This window comes from Rosa rugosa, chromosome 1 (genome assembly GCF_958449725.1).
Source record: "Rosa rugosa chromosome 1, drRosRugo1.1, whole genome shotgun sequence".
NCBI classification, from domain to species: Eukaryota; Viridiplantae; Streptophyta; class Magnoliopsida; order Rosales; family Rosaceae; genus Rosa; species Rosa rugosa.
Window position 1 is genome coordinate 53,089,391 of NC_084820.1, and position 21,066 is coordinate 53,110,456.

At 38.0% G+C, this 21,066-nt stretch overlaps 2 protein-coding genes across 2 annotated transcripts; both read right to left on the reverse strand.

Moving 5' to 3' along the window:
- Positions 1-11,075: 11,075 nt before the first annotated feature.
- Positions 11,076-14,401, reverse strand: LOC133725431 (nucleosome assembly protein 1;4-like). The gene is made up of 12 exons (XM_062152692.1): positions 14,214-14,401; positions 13,968-14,011; positions 13,548-13,643; positions 13,299-13,391; positions 13,031-13,115; positions 12,891-12,952; positions 12,619-12,803; positions 12,356-12,533; positions 12,220-12,263; positions 11,606-11,810; positions 11,468-11,485; positions 11,076-11,362 (listed from the first exon to the last, which is right to left on the reverse strand). The coding sequence occupies exons 1-12, from the start codon at positions 14,278-14,280 to the stop codon at positions 11,300-11,302; spliced, it is 1,140 nt and encodes a 379-aa protein (XP_062008676.1). The 5' UTR covers positions 14,281-14,401; the 3' UTR covers positions 11,076-11,299.
- A 2,771-nt stretch (positions 14,402-17,172) lies between these two features.
- On the reverse strand, positions 17,173-20,165 carry LOC133730407 (nucleosome assembly protein 1;4-like). The gene is made up of 12 exons (XM_062158007.1): positions 20,114-20,165; positions 19,849-19,883; positions 19,722-19,736; positions 19,547-19,627; positions 19,287-19,379; positions 18,825-18,903; positions 18,689-18,744; positions 18,405-18,589; positions 18,167-18,323; positions 18,020-18,063; positions 17,466-17,661; positions 17,173-17,235 (listed from the first exon to the last, which is right to left on the reverse strand). Exons 1-12 carry the CDS (start codon positions 20,163-20,165, stop codon positions 17,173-17,175), a joined length of 1,056 nt encoding a protein of 351 aa, XP_062013991.1.
- Positions 20,166-21,066: the final 901 nt, after the last annotated feature.

Consider the following 21,066-nt stretch of genomic DNA (forward strand, 5'->3'; position numbering starts at 1 on the left):
CGTCCTGAAATATTATCATGAGTCTCTACCAAATAACTGTATTCAACTATCTAGGTACCAACTAGCAAAGAGCGCTGTACTGGCGACTCTATTTCCTACGTTATAATCGGGTTACATATCGAGTTATCTTGTCTTATATATTCTCCCATATATTATTCTAAATTGATTAGCTTATAATTTTACCAGCAATAATTACTTATTTTCATTCCTTAATTACTTGAACTTAATTAATTACTAAACCATATAGATGTTACTCTCGACTACTCTGCCCTAAACAAACACACAACCAAACAAGCTAGGTGAAAATTTTGATACTCGGGATACAAAGATGATGTTAGGTAGCTGGACGAATATAATACATGCATGGTGGTGGACCCAACAACTTCATTTAAACTAGTTTAAAAAATGAAAGAGTCGTAACCCAATGGGGTTGGTCTAGTGGAAGCATGCTAGGCTGCAAGTGGGGCGAACGCTACAGGGCTTCTCCTGGTAATAGGAGGTCTCTGGTTCGAACTTCAATTTGTGAAAAACATCCCTTGGGGAGGGGCCATGCCCAAGTTGCTCTCGGCCCCGGAGTGGCAACTCATCACTTGGCCACCAGTTTTTATACCAAAAAAAAAAAAAACGAAAGAGTCGTAAATTAAGAATAAGCTAGCTAAATTTGCTTTCGTTGATTGGAAACAACAACATTTAAACTAGCTTCAAATATTGGATACTTTTCAACATCTTGGCATTTCATGAAAGAAACTAGGGCTCAAATGAATCGGACAAGTACTAAAACTTCTGTCAGTTTCACGCATTGCGTTAGTCGACTTTCGTAATCTTATGAGAGCATGATTACTTTTAATTTTGAAATGGAATAAAACTGGAATCATATTTTTAATATTTATTTTATTCATGACAAAAGCATTTAAAAGTTACACAACAAAGTGAAAAAAAAAACGTAACCAACGGCTATTTTTAAAAAAATAAATAAATAAATAAAAAATAACCAACGGCTAGCTAACGTCAGCAACTAGCTGTTGCCGACGTCATGCTTTTGTCAGCCTCTACTACCAGACGTGGGCCAGCATGCTTCTGATCCAATTTTTGTCAAGGGCCAAAGGGCTCTCCTTAGGGCTATTTTTAGCCCTTTAACCTCACCTTTGCCCCTCAAATTTGGCACTTTGCCCCTTAACCTCATGGGTTGGAGTTGAATTTGGCTATTTTTTGCCCCTTAGCACTTTGAACACATGGGTTGGAGGTGGCCTTAGTTCTTACTTTAGCCCTGAGTGATGCTTCTTACTTCAGTACTAATCATTGTAATAGACTGAGCTTTAAGAAAAATAAAAAGGAATTTTTAGCTGGATCTGGTTTCAATTATGTTATGTATGTTGCCTTCACTATAAAAGAATTAGGGGAAAAAAAGAACATTGTGTTCAAGTAAATCCAGAATATGTGTCTGGCTCAAACTCGAGGTTACTTGCTCTAGTTGAAATAGGATTTATATTAGAGATATTCTCGGAGGATCTTAGGAGATATCCAATCAATGTACGATTATGTTTCCATGTACAACTCTATCTCTATGCTTGTAATCCTCTATATAAAGAGGCCCCTATTATCAATGAAAGCACGACTCAATTCTCTCCCAATTCAGTTTTCCTTAAACACGTTATCAGCACGAAGCCCTAACCCTGAAACAAATAGCCAAACCCTGATTCAAGAAACTAAAAACCTTGAATCCGAATACAAAACCTTGAAGCCTTTTCTGCCTCCACCTCACACCTTGAAGCATTCGATCCCAGGAGTCCAGAACCGGCCGGAAGCATACTGAACCGGCCACCGGAAGCTCCATACAACCCGCAGCAAATATTCCACCGGTTCACCATCTTCCGGCCATTCAATTTCAACCAAATTATGTCACCAGATACCTCTCAATCAGAAGATTCAGGAACCGGAAGAAAAAGCACAAAAACCGGCCTAAAAGTGAGTGAACCGGAAGACTGAACCTTCCGGCAGAAAACCGGCAGAAGGAAAAAAAAGAAGGAAAAAAAAAGGAAAGGAAAAGAAGCCCAAGCCCAAGGCAGAGGCCCACAGCCACATCAGCACCATACCCCACAGCCACGTCAGCAGAACAGTCAGCCGACACGTCAGCATCAAGGGACCCACTGCCACGTCAGCACCAGCCATGTCAGCATCTGGGGACCCACTGCCACGTCAGCTCGGTCAACTCCTGGTCAACGCTGTCAACAGTCAGCGATCGGTCAACCGTCAACCCCCGTTGACAGTTTCCGGTCAACTTTCCGGCCGCCGCCGGCGACTTTTCCTGCTATTTTCCGGGCACTTTTCAGGCGATTTTTCCCGGCCAAAATTTCCGGCGACCTATTTCAAGGTATTTTTTACTAAACGTTCCCGTTTTTTTAGAGTTTTTAAATTCAATTTCTCTTCTTTTTTGGGGACTTGCAACCTCCCTTCTTCTACCCCCCTTTCTTTATCATAGGGGAGACCAAATTAAGCCGAACTGTGGGGGTTCGTGCTCACTCCAAGCTTGGAGCTTGTAGAGTTCTCCAAACTTAGAGTTTGTTGAGATAAAACGATCGACCGCAAACATCATTGTTTCGATCTAATCCAACCTCTCTTGGAATCGAATTTCTTGGAAGCGACTACGCTCGGAAATTCCTAATTTCTTGGAAGCGACTACGCTCAGAAATTTTATTTGTTTTCGTGGTAGCATTTTTCGCTCCGAAACTAACCCTAATTTCTTGTTCTCTTTCAGGATGAGTAACCTGAACAAATTGGACTTTGCTCCATTGGGAACAACTGGCTCTGAATATCACAGGTGGGTTCGTGATGTCCGCCAGCATCTCAAGGCCGATGGAATCCTGGATACGATTCTCGAGCCTAGCCAGGCGTGCTAACTGTTGAGCAAGCTCAAGCTTCGGAAGCAAATAGAGCAACCTTAGAGGCAAATAAGGTGAAAGCCATCATCCTAATGACTCGTCATATGGATGATTCGCTCCAGTACGAGTGTATGAATGAAGAAGACCCCAGAAGGCTGTGGGTCTCACTTGAAGAAAGATTTGGCAACGTCCGTGACTCCCTGCTTCCTGACCTAGAAGTGAGATGGCATAGCCTCCGCTTCTGTGATTTCAAGTCAATTCTTGACTACAACTCGGAAGCACTTCGCATTAAATTCTTAATGGAATTCTGTGGTAAAGAGATCATAGATGCGATGTTGATTGAGAAGACTCTCAGACTCTCTCTACCTTCCCCGTCTCTGCATTGATGGTTGCTAAGAACTATCGAATCGATGTTGTTGCAGGACGGATCACAAGGTTTCATGAGCTCATTGGAGCTATGAATGTCGCTGAAAAGCATGACAACATCCTTGTGAAGAACTATAATTCGAGATCTATGGAAATAGAGCATATTCCGGAATCCAATTATAGTCGCGCCCCTAAGAGAAGGTGCCAAGAGCGAAACCCTAATCTTAAGGATACTTCTGGACGTTCTGGTCCATATAATCGCTCTACTTGGGAAGGTAATCGCCAAAATAGGCGAACACGGAACCGAAGAGGTAAACGTGGAAAGAGAGAGGGAGGCAACGCCTCTGGCCATGTTGGTGGCGCCACGAACACTAAGAGCCATCTAAATGACGCTTTCAAAGCGCCTCAATCAATGGAGTTTGAGCAAAGAGATGTATGTTCTGGATGTGGAGTGTCTGATCATTGGGCACATATTTGTAGAGCTCGTGAAGAAATTGTCACCGCCTACAAAGCATATTGTGAAGCAAGAGAAGCTCACTATATGGAACAAGAAGATCAAGAAGATGATCTAGAGTGAAGGGTTGAAGACTACAAATCTGGCTGGGATCAATAGATCGCCAATTCTGTTTAAGTCTTTATTTTTCCAAGAGATGTAATAGGCAATTGCCATATATTTTTGTAGTAAATGTCAATGGTTTAGTTTTTCTTCAAAGTAGGCTCACTCAAAGTAAGAGTGATGTCTAGGAAACTTCTGAGATTAGTGGTACTTAAGCGAGCATTGCTCCACCGACATCTCTCTACTCACCTGGTCACATTTATTTTGGAATTACCGAAAGAAGTTAGACGACTACCATTGTTTTGCATTAGCTATCATTTTGGATTAGATTTTGTTTAGTCAAAGAGACAATGATGTAACTCCGTTGGCTTATGAATAAAATTTTGAGTTTTTTATGACTCCATTTTGATTCTGAGCATATGACTTTTGTGACTACGATGGCTGGGCCATCAGTATTAATTCAAGGACATGGAATAGCCCAAGTTCCACTTGCCAAATGACACCTTAATTACTGTCACAAAAACTCTCTACGCTCATAGGGTCAATCGCACCTATGAATAGCCAACGGATTCCATGCGAAAACGCATGTAGAGAACGGAAATGAGTTCCTTTGCAATACCTCTAATGATTGCGAACAAAGGCGCATCTTAGAGAAGTTTATGTGTCTCTCTAGTGGATTCTATGTCACTATTCGAGCTATTAATCCAATAAAGTTATGTGTCTCTCTTGGATTTAGACACATATTGGCTTTGTCACGACAGGATAGATCATCCTAGTCATGATATGATGATCCGTCTACTAAAGACTTCACATGGACATCATTTCTTTCGAGCGAAACAAAGCATGAATCAAAAGTTGATTTCTGGACTAAGTGTGACCGACGCAGCTGGCTAGGGCACCGCCTCCGTCCACCACCAGCCTAGGGCTGGCGCAGTCCCTATCCATGATGCCATGGATGGCGTCCATCATGGTGATGGCGCCCTAGGTGATGCTGCAATCACCAACTTGCTTCAAATAGCGTTTCAGACGCTCAGGCCCAACCAAAATTCTCATTGGTTGCTACTAAAGCCTCTCACTCATTTTACAAAGCCCGTTCCTTAGGGAAATTAGGACTGAGACCGTCCTATACAAAGGATATGAAAATACTCATTATGTTCTTACATAGAATCCATGGGGATTCTATGAACTGATTCAACCAACTTGCGGACGTTTAAATATCTCATGATATTAGTTGATACGCAAACACGCTGGTCACATGTTTTGCCATTGTCCACTTGTAATGCTGCTTATGCTACACTCCTAGCAAATATCATATGACAACGGGCTCACTCCCCGAATCATCCTATTCTGTCAATTGAACTTGACGATGCTAGCGAGTTTACATCGAAGACTTTCGATAGTTATTGCATTGGGATTGATGTTGGACATCACATTCCCATGAACACACCCAAATGGTCTCGCGGAAATGTCTACGATGGTAGTCCGGACATTGGTAATGCGCACCAATCTCCTTATATCCGCTTGGGGTGATGCAATATCGCATGTAGCTATGCTAATTCAGTAATTCGTCTACGACCCACCGCCACTCAACATACCTCTGCGTTACAGCTAGTGACTGGGTACAAGTGTCGTACTTACGCATATTTGAGTGTGCCATTTATGTGCCAATTACGCCTCCACAGCGCTCTATGATGGGTCCTCACAGACGAATGGGCAACTACGTTGGATTTGAGACTCCAATAATCGTCCGCCACTTCATGCCCTTGCTAGGCGATCTCCTTACCGCTAGATTTGCGGATGTCACTTTGATGAGACAGTCTTCCCATCTTTAGGGGGAGATAAGAACACAGATGTTCAGCAGGAAGGACATGAATTGTCGTGGCCTGTCCCCACTATGTCTCATCTCGATCCCTACAAAAGTGACGAGATCACACATCTGCTGCAAATATGCCTACAAGGAAGTACGACCCTACAAAAGGACGTAGCGCCACCCTACACGGAGGTAGGCATGGCGCCAACGCCAAAGAGAGTGGCACTCTGGCGTTACAGGTCATGGCCCTAGCTAGGATACGAGGGAGGCCCGTGGGTTCGAAGGATGCTTTGGCACACTCCAATCCTTTGATCATCAACACTCAAAATCCGTCTCATGAGAATTTTCCGGGTTATGGTTATCATTGGGGGACGCCTCAACGTCAGAACCTATTCCTGATAATATAGAGCTCTATGAAACTTACACTAGTGTACATGATACGTGGGATAGAAACTCCATCATAATTGATGATGTAGTTGCGCATTTCGTTGCGCATGAGTTTGTTGAGTCAGATGATATCGAACCACGCTCCGTTGATGAATGAATGCCAACGTAGAGAGATTTGGCCTAAATGGAAAGATGCGATCCAGGTTAAGTTGGATTCTCTAACGAAGAGGAAGGTTTTTGAGCCAGTGATGCCAACACCTCCTAAAATAAAACCTATTGACTAATGGGTCTTCGTTAGAAAGCGTGATGAGAAAAAGAGATGGCAATCTCGCCTTATGGCGCAAGGCTTCTCACAAAACACCCTGGAATCAACTACGATGAGACATATTCTCTCGTAATGGATGTCATTGCACTCCACTACCGTGTCAGTTTGGTAGTTTCCGAATAACTGAACATGCAGCTTACAAATGTGGTCACTTCGTATCTATATGGGGATCTAGATACGGAATATACATGAAGGTTCATGGTGAACTTCATTTACCCAAGTCAAGTGGGTCTAGACCACGGAGCGCGTTTACAATAAGATTGAAACGCTCACTAAAGTGACTACTTGATTGGGAAGGGATATGCCCACGCGTTTCTATAACAAGTTTCGGATTCTATCGCGGTTCATGTTGGACATGATCTTCATTAGAAGCCCTTAAAGAGTTAAGGGAAACCGCTGAACATTTGAAATCCGAGTTTGAGATGAAGGATTATGGGAGAACACGATTATGTCTCGGTTTGGAACTTGAGCATCGTGTCGATAGATGCTTAGGCATTTTGACAAGGTCAAGCCTTCAAGCACCCCCATGATTTTCCGTAGTCTTGATCCTGAAAAAGATCCTCTTCGATTGAAAGGATGATAATGAAGATGTGCTAGAGGCAGGAGTGCCTTACTTGAGTACAATAGGCGCATTATTGTACTTAGCTCAATGCACAAGACCGGACATCTCATTTGTCATGAACTTGTTAGCTAGATATAGCTCTGCGCCAACGCAACGCCATTGGATTGGTGTAAAAGATATCTTTCGATACTTGAGATGTATGATTGGTATGGGCTTGTTCTATCCCTACAAAGAGATGATGGATTCAGACCTATTACACACCAGGAACGCCGCCAACACTGGCCTGCGTCCACTATCCCCATCCCAAAACGACATGTGTTTTGGAAGGTTTTGCTGATGTTGGGTATCTCTCTGACACATACAAAGGTCATTCCCAAACTGGTGAAGTGTTCACCATGGGTAAAGACCGTGATATCTTGGAGGTCTACAGAACAAACCCTAGTCGCTATATCTTCGAACAATGCAGAGATTATTGCTCTTCACAAAGTGGTTCGTGAATGTATATGGATTGGATCCATAATTACGCATGTTCGAAACAATTGTGGTTTGAAGTCTACCACAGATGAGCCTACGAGCATTTAAGATATTGCTGCTTATTTTGAATAAAGAAGCAAATGCTACATCAAAAGCGACAACACCAAGCATAATCAGCAACAACAGACTCTCCTCAAGATCAAAGTGAACTAGGTTCGATCTAAGGACAGTGTGGCAGACTCGCTCACTAAGTCATTGCCTAAATTCAACTTTCGAGAAACAGGTTGGTAGCATCGTTTGCGGAAGTTATCCGAACTCCAATGACCGTAGTCGTCAGGGGGAGATGCAGACATCAGGGGGAGGTGTCTACATGTATGGTCTCGAAACGTGAAGGGTGTGTTGTGCTCTTTTTCCCCTTCGACCGAGGTTATTTTTGTCCCACTGGGTTTTTGTTACTCGGCAAGGTTTTTAATGAGGCAACGAGAGAATCACCACGTTTGGGCGACACAAGGGGGAGTGTTCAAGTAAATCCAGAATATGTGTCTGGCCCAAACTCGAGGTTACTTTCTCTAGTTGAAATAGGGTTTATATTAGAGATATTCTCGGAGAATCTTAGGAGATATCCAATCAATGTACGATTATGTTTCCATGTACAACTCTATCTCTATGCTTGTAATCCTCTATATAAAGAGGCCCCTATTATCAATGAAAGCACGACTTAATTCTCTCCCAATTCAGTTTTCCTTAAACACATTGTTAGTATTTGAAAATAAAAATCTTTATTTTGACGCGAAAGCACGCTTCATGTTGAGCCTATCAAAAACTTCAATTAAGATTTCTAATTAACCTTACGTGATAATTAAGATTTATGATGTCAGCTAATCATTTCCAACAATACCAATTGAATTTAGTTTGATGCTATGGTTTAACATATATGATATATGTACCAGACAAACAAAATGCAATGTACTCATCATTTTCTAAACATCAAGGTTACATTGTTGCGAGCTAAAGAGTAAAGAGCAAGAATATCCACGTTTCCTCTTGATACAATGTGAGTGCAGCTATATAATTTTTTGTAAGATATATATTTACTACCTTTAAGCAATGCTATGAGCATTGCTTCTTGATTGGTCTTTGCCTCTGTGGAATCAACAATAACATATAAGCTAGTAAAAGGTCACGTTTTAAAGATGAAACTTAATGGCCTTTTTACTATGTAGCTACTGATGAAATGCAAAGAACCCAGACCTTAATTCTTCTATTTTTTACTTTGTAATTGGGTTTGAGACTTGACATCGATGGAGATAAGTAAACAAAAATTGCAATTAGTGATCTTTTTTTTTTTTTTTTTTTTGGCAATTAGTGTTCCTTAGGGGACACAACAAAATAAGAATAGTCAATCAGATGGGAAAGCTTTGCTTTAAATGGCATAGTTTGCTTATATGTAGATTCCAACCATTTGATTTCTTGTGTGTTTGAAAACACAAATTTGACTAGGGTTTGATGTTGGAGTTCTTTTTTCTTCTCTTTGTCAACTCTATCTAATGAAAGAGACACACATGATTTATTAATTTTATGGAATAAGATCACAATTTCATAAGTTTTTTAGATGCAATCACAATTTCATTAGTTAGATAGTGTTGTTTCCCACTAATCACTTATTGCATACACTCGATAAAATTAGGTAAGAAAGAGGAAAGAAAAAAAAACAGAACTTCAACATCAAACCCCACATAACTATATATTCTTATTCTGTTTCAATAATTAAATTGCAGTTTGAGCAGTTGTAAAAGGTCAAAAGAAACACATAGGTAGAGACAGGTCTATAATCTAGAAGCAGCAAATGCTTTATCTATGAGCATATAGTTCTGAAATCAAGGGGTATGGTCAAAATGCTAGAGTACCATGTAAGGTCAACCTAATGCATGTGCATAACTTGAACTAACTTAGAATTGATAACTGCTCCAGAAAGGAAGGCCTCTAATCACCATCAATATCTAAAATTAACCTAGAAAATATTTACCAGATTTGAAACAAGAAAATTGAAGCAGAGATGAAATGCTATTTGTCATTAACTAGTTTCCAGTCCATCATAAGAAAAATTCCACAAAACGAACTTCTTTATATTAGTATTGTATGATTAAACATAAAGAAGCAAGGTAATTAGATGGAAACTCCTAGTAGCACTTCAGCCACCGTAGCGGAATCAGCTAAACTAGTGGTAAACTAATCCCATTCAACTTTCAGCTGCCAGAATTTTCTTTCTTCAGTAGAATATATTGTCATTTATCTGAAAACAATGGGATTAGGAGGATAAAGAATCATTTTGAGTCATTAATCATGCAACTGTAGTCAAATAAGAACAGCTAAAACCAGTTTTGTAGTCATTAGCAGAAAAACAAGCTACCCTTTCATGATTCACATTTAGGCACCTTTGTGAAAACATAATCGCTATGCTTGCATATAACTTGAGAAGTTACCACATCTGCATACCGGATTGACATTTCATAATCAATGGATTTGCTTGAGATGATTTTTGAAATAACTCATGATCAACCATAACCAGATTTCTCAGTAACTCATAAATTAGCTGTAACTAAAGCTTGAGAGAGCAAAGATATGTAGGTTTTTTTATATATGATACGCGTGTGTGGAAAACATGTGTTTGATGCCAGTTTTTTATAAAACAGCTCTAGTTACCCAATGCTTCTGTTGAATGGAAGTGTGCTCAAGCCAAAATGGAGTTGGTGGATAGTTATAGTTAAAATATTCTCTACTGGAAGATACCTACTACAAGTGTTGCAAAGTTAAATGTGGATGGAGGGAGCTAGATCGAGTAAGTAAATCTGGTAAACTTTGTGACGGTGGCGTGCTTAGAGATCAGAATTAATAATGATTGAATCAAAGGCTTGATAAGGATTTCAATGCCACATTTTCTGGTTTTGGCTATGAAAAGCTTAATGAGGATAGCAAATACTCACATCAGCTAGCACTCAGAAAGCTGGAACTGCATGTAACTTCATACTAAGTCCACTTATTTCGCTTATGAATTGCCACAATTGCAGAAAATACTATACCTTCGTCGATCATTGATCAACGCATTTCATATAAGCTCTCAACTACACGGATATGTAAACAACAAGCTTGAAAGTGTCAGAGCTGCACTCAAGAGTTTGCATTATGATCAGCTAGGAAGAACAGCTTGCTGTTTATGCAAGTTTCATCCAGCTGCATTCCAAAGATCATGCACTTTTAAACTTTGAATCAGATTGACATTGCCATTACTAAGAGATTCACTTGTAGGGGAATCTTATAAGTTACTTTCCCTCGGCTTATTATGTGCTTAAATTTCAGCAACCCCGCCTAACCTGGAGTCACATTGAAAGCATCTATAGAGAGAGCACCATCAATATTTGGTTCACGACAGAAAGGAAGCATTGTAGTTGCACTCCCAAAAGCTCAAACTTGGTTTGCATCCAGGTAACCGGACCCTCGTTTATATATGGAGTGAATATGTTCAGATCTCTAATTTTAGGGAACCAGTTTCCATCATTGTTAGATTATAACACCCTATAGTATGTTAACAAAATAGAGCAAGTTACTAACCTTTGATGTCATGGACCAATAATCTGCCTTTATGATACCGTACAGTGTAATATAATAATATGCAAATATGCATAAAACGTAATTGGATCCAAAGAAATTTGACAAGATTATGAAAACATGATGAAAATAAATATCAATATACTTCGGTTGGTTTCGATACACATAAGACAGCACTGGCCAACCCAAAACATCCCAACAAAATCAATAAAATCGATTCACTCGGAGGTAATGAACAATGATTTTCCCCAACACTAGCAAGGCTGAATATCAAACACTGAACTCCCGAGAAACAGGACACCTACAGAAGCTCATCTATGCAAATCGATTGCCACTACTGCTGCTTGCACTCTGGAGGACGCTCGCCACCTTCTGCTCCTTGTGCCTTACCACTTTTCTGTAATTGATCAAGTTAATTCAGATACAACTTATCAACACCATGCGGTGAAAAAGATTGTAACAAACACAAATAAAAGAACATAGCACTGTAAAATCATCTCACCTTAGCTCCAGCAGATGGCTGCAGAAATCCACGAAATCGATGGAAAGAGGATATTATTAGACTTACTGGCAAGTTAAAATAATATATAATATTCGTATATCATAAAAAATGAATATAGACTGTATAGAATACAAATACCTTTTTCCTTCCTTTCTCTTCCTCTTCCTCATCGTCATCATCATCATCATCATCCTCATCGTCTTCTTCATCTTCCTCCTCGTCTTCGTCTTCATTCTCATCTACATCATCATCATCATCTTCTATATCTTCAAATTCATCCTTAACAGCCTCCCCAGTAAACCATGACACCGCATGGGGAATGATTTTGTCTCTTATTGTTGAACTACACATGACACCAGCAACATGTTATTGGAAGAACAATAGATAGAGATGGCATACAAAATTCCATAAATAATCAACTACAAGCATTTGACACATCTGAATACAATGTAGAACTAGACAAGTTATAAATACTATACAGAATGTGACATAAACCTCATTCTGCAAGGGTTCTAAAAACAAAATAGACAATTTATCTACATCTCTATTTGCATATGTTTGTCACTTGCAAATGAACTGCAATAATAAAACACTTATCCAACCAACTGATCAGACATATATATATATATATATATATATATATATATATATATATATATATATATCTCATTGTTTCACCAATTTATCTTGCGGAAGGCCACAGTAAACAGAGTATATTCATTAGACAAAAGTAAAAGAAATCGCCAACGTACCCAATGTCATAATCCTGCTCCATCTGACCTTGAAGTTCTTCAGCCTGACATTATTTACATCAAAGAGAATCAGAACATTTGGTCACATCAATATTAATCAAGCAAAAAACTCGTTTGTGCTTGAAGCCAAACTTACAGTTTCCTCATCAAATCCATCATCAGTATCAGGGATCTCAGGAGGGTTGAAGAAGTTAAAGAAGCTTTCACAATCTTCAGTTTTGGTTATGGGTTTAGAATTTTTTGATCCCTTTCTTGGCTTCTTCTTCAAGATCTTCTGTGTCAAGCTTTTCCCAGGATACCATTCAATCTCCGTCCTACAAGATAATCCATGAAAAATAAATTTAAAAAAGAAAATAAGAGAGGGAGCAAATAATTTACAGCAGCAGTAATTAGAATTACCCAATTGCCTTCTCCAAAATAGGTTCATCGTCATCAATCATGTGATACGTTTTTGTCAGGACAGAATTTTTGAAATAAGGATTGGCATTGAAGAAAAACTCAAGCTTGAATCCTTTCGGTTCTTCTATCCTATACCACTTGATATCCTTGAGGTACTTCAGAGCCCCTTCATCACGCTCTGAAATCTGTTCCAGTACACATTTGGTCAAATTTCTGCAATTTTTTTTTTTCAAAGAAGAATGCACAGAGAAGGTATTAAAAAGTTTCCCCACCTCCTCAGAAAGAACTTCATTGGTCTTCATTGCTGTAAGCCAGAAGTCAGGCACTCCTTTCTCTACAATAACAGACACAATCAGTATCACACTCTGAGAGTAATGAATGAGTCATTAAAGATTTGACTTTTGAGAGGTACCTTCAGTGGCATCATCTCCTTGGTCCACTGCAGATTCATTTTTCACTCCTTCAACTTCGGTTACACCGTTGACAATTTCGTATCTCTGCAATCAACCATCATATTAATCAGACAGGCAAACATCATCATTGCATATCACATTCAACCAATTCAGAAACACCAATTTCAGTTTAATTTTGAACAGCGATCTGTAAAGACATCATAGAGCATATACTATGATGACAAAATGTCAAAGCATAACTTAGTGCCTGTTGAGTGCCTACAATACCTTTGTGTAGAGAGGTTCATAGAGCTTCTGGTATTTTGCTTCCAATGCAGCCCTTTCTTCAAAAAACTTCTTTTCCAACTCATCATGTTGGCTCTGCAAAATACGAAAAAGTGTGCAGGTACCCTTAAGCTCTTTGATTAAGCACAAAATCACTACTATTGACCCTATGATTCATTCGCAAAGCAACAATATGAATTGCTTATGAAAATTAAATTAGAAGCAGGACTGTAAGTTTGAAAGCAGACCAACCTGCATCTCTCTCAATACATCAACACGTTTCCTGACCGTTGGTGACAAAGTTTCCAATATGTCGGAATGCTGTCCAGCCAAGCTCTGAAGCTTATCCTGCAAAATATCACAGTAGCACAAGTACATTAGCATACACCACTAACAAGTGAATGAAAGATAAAAAATAAAAAACTCAAAGAACCCTGGAAAGAAAACTGTATCTTCTGGCACATTGTTCCTTGTCCTAAATTCAATTCAGTTCAAATACAACAAAAACTTCAAATCTACCATGCAATTATCCAATAAGCTTATACACAAAATTTCTTCCAATTTCCACTACCAAACTGAACCTAATCACATCATGACCATCATCAGAACTACCAAAAACCTAAACCAGCTCTCCTTTCTACTTCAAAAGTAAAATTAGCAACTCAAACTTACCTTGAGCGCATTAACAAGACCAGCGCGATCCTCCGCACTAAGAGCTACACACAAAACACCAAACAAACGACTTCAAAATCAACACAATTTCAGTAACAAAATGCTAAACAATTCGAAATAAAACCACAGAAAAACACATCAAATCGCAATTGCAGAGATGAAACAGCAAACAAAATCAACCACACCGGAGCTCTCGCTCAACCTAATCAGAAACTCAAATCAAGAGTAGTGGAAATAGAGTATTACCGGCGGCGGCGGCCGGAAGGGAGGTGCCGAGGTCGGACATGTCGAAGTTATCTTTGTTGCTACTCATTTTCCGAGGGCGAGAATATTCAAAACCCTAAAACGAAGAAGAAGAAGAAGAAAAAGGGAGGGAGATTCAGAAAGCGAGTGGACGATTTGTGTTTATCCCTCTCTCCTCCTTAAGAGGCCGAAACCTAAAGGACTTTCGGGTTTTTATACTGCGAGCGTGGATGTGCGGTGTCACGCTCCGGTGGGGAGAGTGGAGTGCACGCACCAATTGGGGGGAAGGGAAAGTCGTGGGTCAGTTGGACCCGCGGGGGAGCTTGAGTTTTGAAAACGAACCACCTTATAGGTGACAACTCACGTCGCTGTACTCGAAATTTGAAACTCGTCTCGGCCAGTTGGGCGTGGCCAGTTACAGTGGAGAAGAAGGGAAGAAAGCTATGTGCTAAATAAAATTTAAATGATGATTATTAATTATCTTAATACATAAAGCGATTGGATAACGGTAATATAACAGACTATATTACTTGTTAAGCGCGTTAAATTAGGCGACATATATATGCGTCAAATAGTATGAGACTGTACCATAATGTATCGCGTCAAAATTACACAATAATTATATGAAATATGTAACGTGATCTCCAATTAAATAACGCAATAAATTATGTTTACTTGTCAAAACTGTATGAGAGATGTCATGTGCCAAAATGATTAAATAATAGTAAATTGGCTAAAGTCTGTTTAGTCCCTGTACTATGTCTCTCTCATCGTTTCAGTCCCTGACATTCCAATTTAATCTGAAAAGTCCCTGAGGTCTCAATTTCAGTCTAATAGGTCATTTCCGCGGGAAATTAGGAATTGGTCTTGGGTGAAATGTCCAATATACCCCTCAGTTATTTCTTTTTCCTTTTTTTTTTCTTTTTAATTTATTTTTTTCCTTTTTTTCTTTTTCCTTTTTAATTTCTTTTTTTTCTTTTTTCTTTTTCCTTTTTAATTTCATTTTTCCTTTTTTTTCTTTTTATTTTTTCCTTTTTCCATTTTAATTTCTTTTTTTTTTCTTTTTTCTTTTTCCTTTTTAATTTCTTTTTTTCATTTTTTTCTTTTTCCTTTTTAATTTCTTTTTTCCTTTTTTTTCATTTTTCATTTTTAATTTCTTTTTTTTTCATTTTTTTTCCTTTTTAATTTCTTTTTTTCCTTTTTTCTTTTTTCTTTTTCATTTCTTTTTTGCTTTTTAATTTCTTTTTTTCCTTTTTTATTTTTCCTTTTTAATTTCTTTTTTGCTATTTCTTCTTTTTTTTTCTTGTTCCTTTTTAATTTTTTTTCCTTTTTAAGTTCTTTTTTCTTTTTCGTTTTGCCTACTTTCTACTTCCTCAACCCACCAATCTCATTCCGATCAAACTCCACAACCCATCTGTTTCCCAATCAGCTCTGAAATTCGCCGCTAAACCACTTCCCTCTTGTTTTCACAGCCTACTTCTCTCTCTTCCCACTCAAATCCCACTTTCTCTCTCCACATCAAGCCTCAATTTGGAAACTTTTCACTAAAAATTACCATTTTTTAACTTTTCACTTAAAACTACCATTTTTTCAAACTCTGAGGTTTTTGGGTCTTGCTCAAAATCGTGATTTGGATTTTGGGTTTGGTTGAATGGTGGTTTTTGATGGCCAAGTTGACAAAAACTAGAAGTGAAGAAGAAGAATAGTGATGGAAAAGAAAAATGGCCGCTCGCGTGGAGAACAAGAATTGGGGTTTCGGGTTGATCTTGATTGGTTCGCTGACGTGGCGCTACTGATGCAGCAGAATACGATGGTCATTAAAAAGGAAAAAAAAAAAGGAAAAAAGAAATTAAAAAGGAAAAAAGAAAAATAAAAAAAAGGAAAAAAGAAATTAAAAAGAAAAAAGAAATTAAAATGGAAAAAGGAAAAAAAGAAAAATAAAAGGAAAAAGAAATTAAAAAGGAAAAAGAAAAAAAATTAAAATGGAAAAAGGAAAAAAAGAAAAAAAAAAGGAAAAAGAAAAAAAAAAGAAATTAAAAAGGAAAAAGAAAAAAGAAACAAGAAAAAAAAGAAATTAAAAAGGAAAAAGAAAAAAGAAAAAAAAAAGGAAATTAAAATGGAAAAAGGAAAAAAGGAAAAAAATAAATTAAAAAGGAAAAAAAAGAAAAAAGAAATAACTGAGGGGTATATTAGACATTTCAACCAAGACCAATTCCTAATTTCCCGCGGAAAGGACCTATTAGACGGAAATTGAGACATCAGGGACTGTTCAGATTAAATTGGAATGTCAGGGACTAAAACGATGAGAGAGACATAATACAGGGACTAAACAGACTTTAGCCCATAGCAAATCTAACAGACATACGGCAACAACTTATTACTCCATATTGGACAATGCGATAAACCATATAACACTCCAAATTGTATTAGACTATCGGACTAATCTATACCACATTGTATATCGCTTCAAACTGTATTCGACTTCTCCACCTTTAAAAAGGAATATTGAAGCACATTTGAGGGTGGTTCTTCCACTAAAAGTTTGTGCTTTTTGAAAAGTCTTGCTTTGACAATTTAAGCAAGGTTTAGATATAAGATGCCTTACTCGAGCCCTATCAAATCCACCTCTATATTGACGGAACTATATCAAAATTTCTATCGACATCCAAAATTTATATAAATCTAAGCTACCAAAGTCTATGTTGAGATTGAACCCTTGTTCATTATTGAAAATAAAACAATTGGCAAATCGTAAAATATAATCTCCGCTTTTAGGGAAAAACAAAATATCCCATAGTAATTCAATTTGAAAATTACTGTGTTATAAGAATTGAATATGACTATGCCTAGTGCTGCAACTTTGGCGTCTGCGCTTGAATGACCTCTAAACGAGCCTCGTCACTACGAATCACATGCAGCTGCTGCACTTGACATAGATTGGGACGCGGATCTTCTAATTCGGTTACTGCTCTCGCAGCGTTAGCCTAGCCATTGCTCTCTCAGCATTAGTCCAGTCACTCTCTCTCTGCAATTGATGAAGTCGATCAGTTCAGATATAGTTCATTAACCACGTGTGAAGCTTGACAATTGACACATGTATAATGAAAAAAAAAAAAACACAGAGAGAGAAATAAAAGAGTAAACAACTGCTAAATCATATTATCTAGCGCTTGACAACTTAAAACTTGTTTCAACATTGTGATATAGTACTAGGGGGCTGGAGACCAGGAAGAAATATATAATACACAAATATACCTTTCTTTTGCGATCTTCCTCTTCTTTGTTGTTGTTATAAGCAGCAGCATACTTCTTGTACGTGTCATCTTCATCATCACTATCAAAGTCAAAATGATAGTCACTGTCATCGTCGTCTTCACTATCATCAAGCTCGTCTATATTAACAGCGAACCATGACACTGCGTGAGGGATGATCTTGTCTCGAATTGTTAAGCTATACATTCCACCAGAAACATTGGAATTAATGACATTAGATAGAGATAAAAAAGACAGATTCCCATGCATAATCAACTATGGGTACTACTAAGATATCCCAATGAAATGTTAAAATTAATTGAGCAGTCCATGACTTGTTTGACAAGAATATGAATTAATGTATCACCTCACAACTGTCATCATTGGCCATTTTCATATCCACTTACCTATGGTAGACTTCCAGCTCCGTACTACTATTAATTTATCCACAATACAAAATTCTTGTTTCAACAAAGTGTACTGCCTATAAATAGTTAATCGGAGCTACGTACACTGTATGCATCAAAGAAGCAAAGCAAAGGTAATCCATAACTTACACCATTTCACGGTCGTTTTCTATCCTAGTCTTGAACATAGAAACCTGTCAACAGATGCATAAGAGAGATTAAAAAGACTTGTTTATTATTATGATTATTGAGAAGGTCAATAGCCTTGAGATCTCAATTAAATGAAACCAGATTTACCATATCTGCACCAGTATAATCATCAAGCTGGGGAAGTTTGAAAAACGTAAAGAAGCTGGAACAAATATCAGCTGGAGTACTCAAAGACTTGGCACTCTTTGGATCCTTTCTTGGATTGATTGTCAAGCATTGCCCGGGATACCAATCAATCTCCGTCCTACAAAGCATCCCAATTCTGAACTTCAGAATAAAACAAAAGAAGGGGGAAAAATCACTACACCACAGAAATTTGTATTACCCGATTTCCTTGCTCCATATCGGTTCATGTTCTTCAACCATGTAATATGTTTTTGTCAGGACGGAGTTTCGAAAGTAAGGATTAGGATCAAATAAGAATTCCAGCCTGAATCCCTTAGGATCATGTATCCTGGACCACTTGATATCGTTCAGATACTGGAGAGCGCGTTCGTCATGGTTCATAATCTATTCCAGAAAACAACTGATCAAAATACCACATTTAACTTGAGAAAATGAGCACCAAAAAGAAAAAAAGAAAGAAAAAAAGATTATCAAATCCCCCACCAAAAGTTTCTTATTATTCTTCAGCGCAGACAACCAAAAGTTAGGCACTCCTTTCTCTGCATAACAAGAGATTATCCACCGTCACAATCAAGTGTAATGCATGAGAGTCATAAAAGATTTGAGATTCAAAAGCTACCTCCATTGGCTTCGTCATCTTCTAACAGTTCTTGAGTTTTTACTCCGACTTCAGATATACCATTAACAATTTCATATCTCTGCAAGCGTCACACATTAATCAGAAAGAAACCAATACACTGAATATCAATATCAACAACACATTCAAGCCAATTCTTTGAGTTTGTGAACTCCGAGAAAATAATCGTATAAGACCAATTCAACAAGTTGTTGAGTTTGTGAACTCCGAGAAAATAATCGTATAAGACCAATTCATCTTCTAACAGTTCTTGAGTTTTTACTCCGACTTCAGATATACCATTAACAATTTCATATCTCTGCAAGCGTCACACATTAATCAGAAAGAAACCAATACACTGAATATCAATATCAACAACACATTCAAGCCAATTCTTTGAGTTTGTGAACTCCGAGAAAATAATCGTATAAGACCAATTCAACAAGTTGTTAAGTTCCTACAAACCTTTTCGTACAGAGGTTTGTAGAGCTGATGGTATTTGTCTACCAGTGCAGCTCTGTCCTTGAAAAATTTCTTCTCCAACTGCTTATGCTGGGCCTGCAAAACAACAACGTGTAAGGGTAGTCTTAAGCACACATACTCTGGTTAATTCTCAGTAGAAGTATAGAAATTGTATCTGAAAAATAGGCTATAATGTACAAGAAAAAAATCAAGTTCTGAACAAACTGAAACTGGACTGAGATAAGTTTTGAAATCAGGCCAACCTCCAACCCCCTCAAAACCTGTATGCGCCTCACGATCTTGGTTGTGAGGGAAGGCTTTCTTATGAAGACACGATCCTTATTCTAGAAAAGAAGAAAAACAAAAAACAGAGTGATTGAAAAGTTTATCAACACAAAAAATAGGACTATAGATCAAACATGTCACCCTTTGGCTTACATTGCTTGCCAGAACCTGTATCCAATTAGTTTCTATTACATTACCCCCCAAACTTCATACTTCAAATGATCTAGTGATGTATTATAAAAACTTGTTTCTGCTCTTACAATTTCCATTAGAAACTTACCTGCTTCTGAGCAGTAAGACCAGGATCTCTTCGTTCTGTGGATCAAAAACAAGCAATGAGTTCAAATTTAACGTGTTTCAATAACTAGTAAAATGTATTACGTCCGGCACACACTACAAAGGGTGCCAATATCAAAGGGTCTTATTTTATGGTTCCAATATCACATTCAAAACAGACCTTCATGTCTGGCTAGTTAAGCAAAATTGTACATGGAAAATAAGATTATGAACCAATATTAAGCATGAGAATTTTGATAGGGTGTTACCGGAATCGAGATTGCGGTCATTGCCATTGAAGCCACATCCATAGGAACTCATTTGGAAGGGAAGCTAAAAAAATTAAGAACAGAGTGAGGGAAGGAAGTGAGTCACTTTGAAAATCCTCGAGTAACTGGTGTGTGTCAAATTGAACATTTCTTTGGCTTTTTAAATCGATAGAAATTATTCACGCGCCAGTTTATATGCTAAGTACACCTCTCCAAAATAACATTCCATTTTTTTTCCCGTCAGCCTAAAATTGTTGCCGTCACTTTCCTTCGTTGATTCGATTTTATACCAAATAACCAATGCATTAATATATGATCAAGTAAAAATTGTATTAAATCTTGTGCCTAACTAATCATTTAAACTGCACACCTAATTTCCAACATGCTGCTTAATCATTGAAAATGAAATAACAGATCAGTTGGGAGAAATATAAGATGTACTTTCCAATTACCGCAATTGGATAGCGGTAAAATAACAGATTGTACGGCAACTTATTATGCGCATCAAATTGTACAACCATAATACTGCATTATGCACCAAATCATATGAGACTATCTGATAATGTAACGGTCCAAAACAAGAAGACCCGCCAAATTGTATGAGACGTTTCACGCGCCAAAATAATTGGATAACGGTAATATGACATACTGCACGACAATAACTAGTTACTTGGGCCAAATTGCACAATGCATTTATTATGCGCCAAATTGTATGAGATTATTTGTTAATATTACCGATAAAATTATGTGACAAATCATTAAAAATTAAATCAATCGGAAAATTTGTAATATAGACGATCATCGCTGCTAGTAGGAAAAACAAATAATCAACAGTTAAAACACAACTGGAAAATTACTCTACTTCAATTTAAAAGTTGCCTAGTGCTAGTTATTGTCGTGCAGCGCTGCAACTTTGGTTTCAATGCTTCAAAGACCTCTGGAAGGCGTAGATA

What these genes read in the sequence shown, in the direction of transcription:
- LOC133725431 (XM_062152692.1), bottom strand. Translation starts at nt 14,280, where the DNA reads ATGAGTAGCAACAAAGATAACTTCGACATGTCCGACCTCGGCACCTCC. An exon ending in ATGGATTTGATGAGGAAACT is followed by an intron (nt 12,264 to 12,355) that starts GTAAGTTTGGCT and finishes AAATAATGTCAG; the next exon opens with GCTGAAGAACTTCAAGGTCA. An exon ending in GAGCAGGATTATGACATTGG is followed by an intron (nt 11,811 to 12,219) that starts GTACGTTGGCGA and finishes TGTCATGTGTAG; the next exon opens with TTCAACAATAAGAGACAAAA.
- LOC133730407 (XM_062158007.1), bottom strand. Translation starts at nt 20,165, where the DNA reads ATGAGTTCCTATGGATGTGGCTTCAATGGCAATGACCGCAATCTCGAT. An exon ending in ACAAACCTCTGTACGAAAAG is followed by an intron (nt 18,904 to 19,286) that starts GTTTGTAGGAAC and finishes TGACGCTTGCAG; the next exon opens with AGATATGAAATTGTTAATGG. An exon ending in GAAAACGACCGTGAAATGGT is followed by an intron (nt 17,662 to 18,019) that starts GTAAGTTATGGA and finishes TGGAATGTATAG; the next exon opens with CTTAACAATTCGAGACAAGA.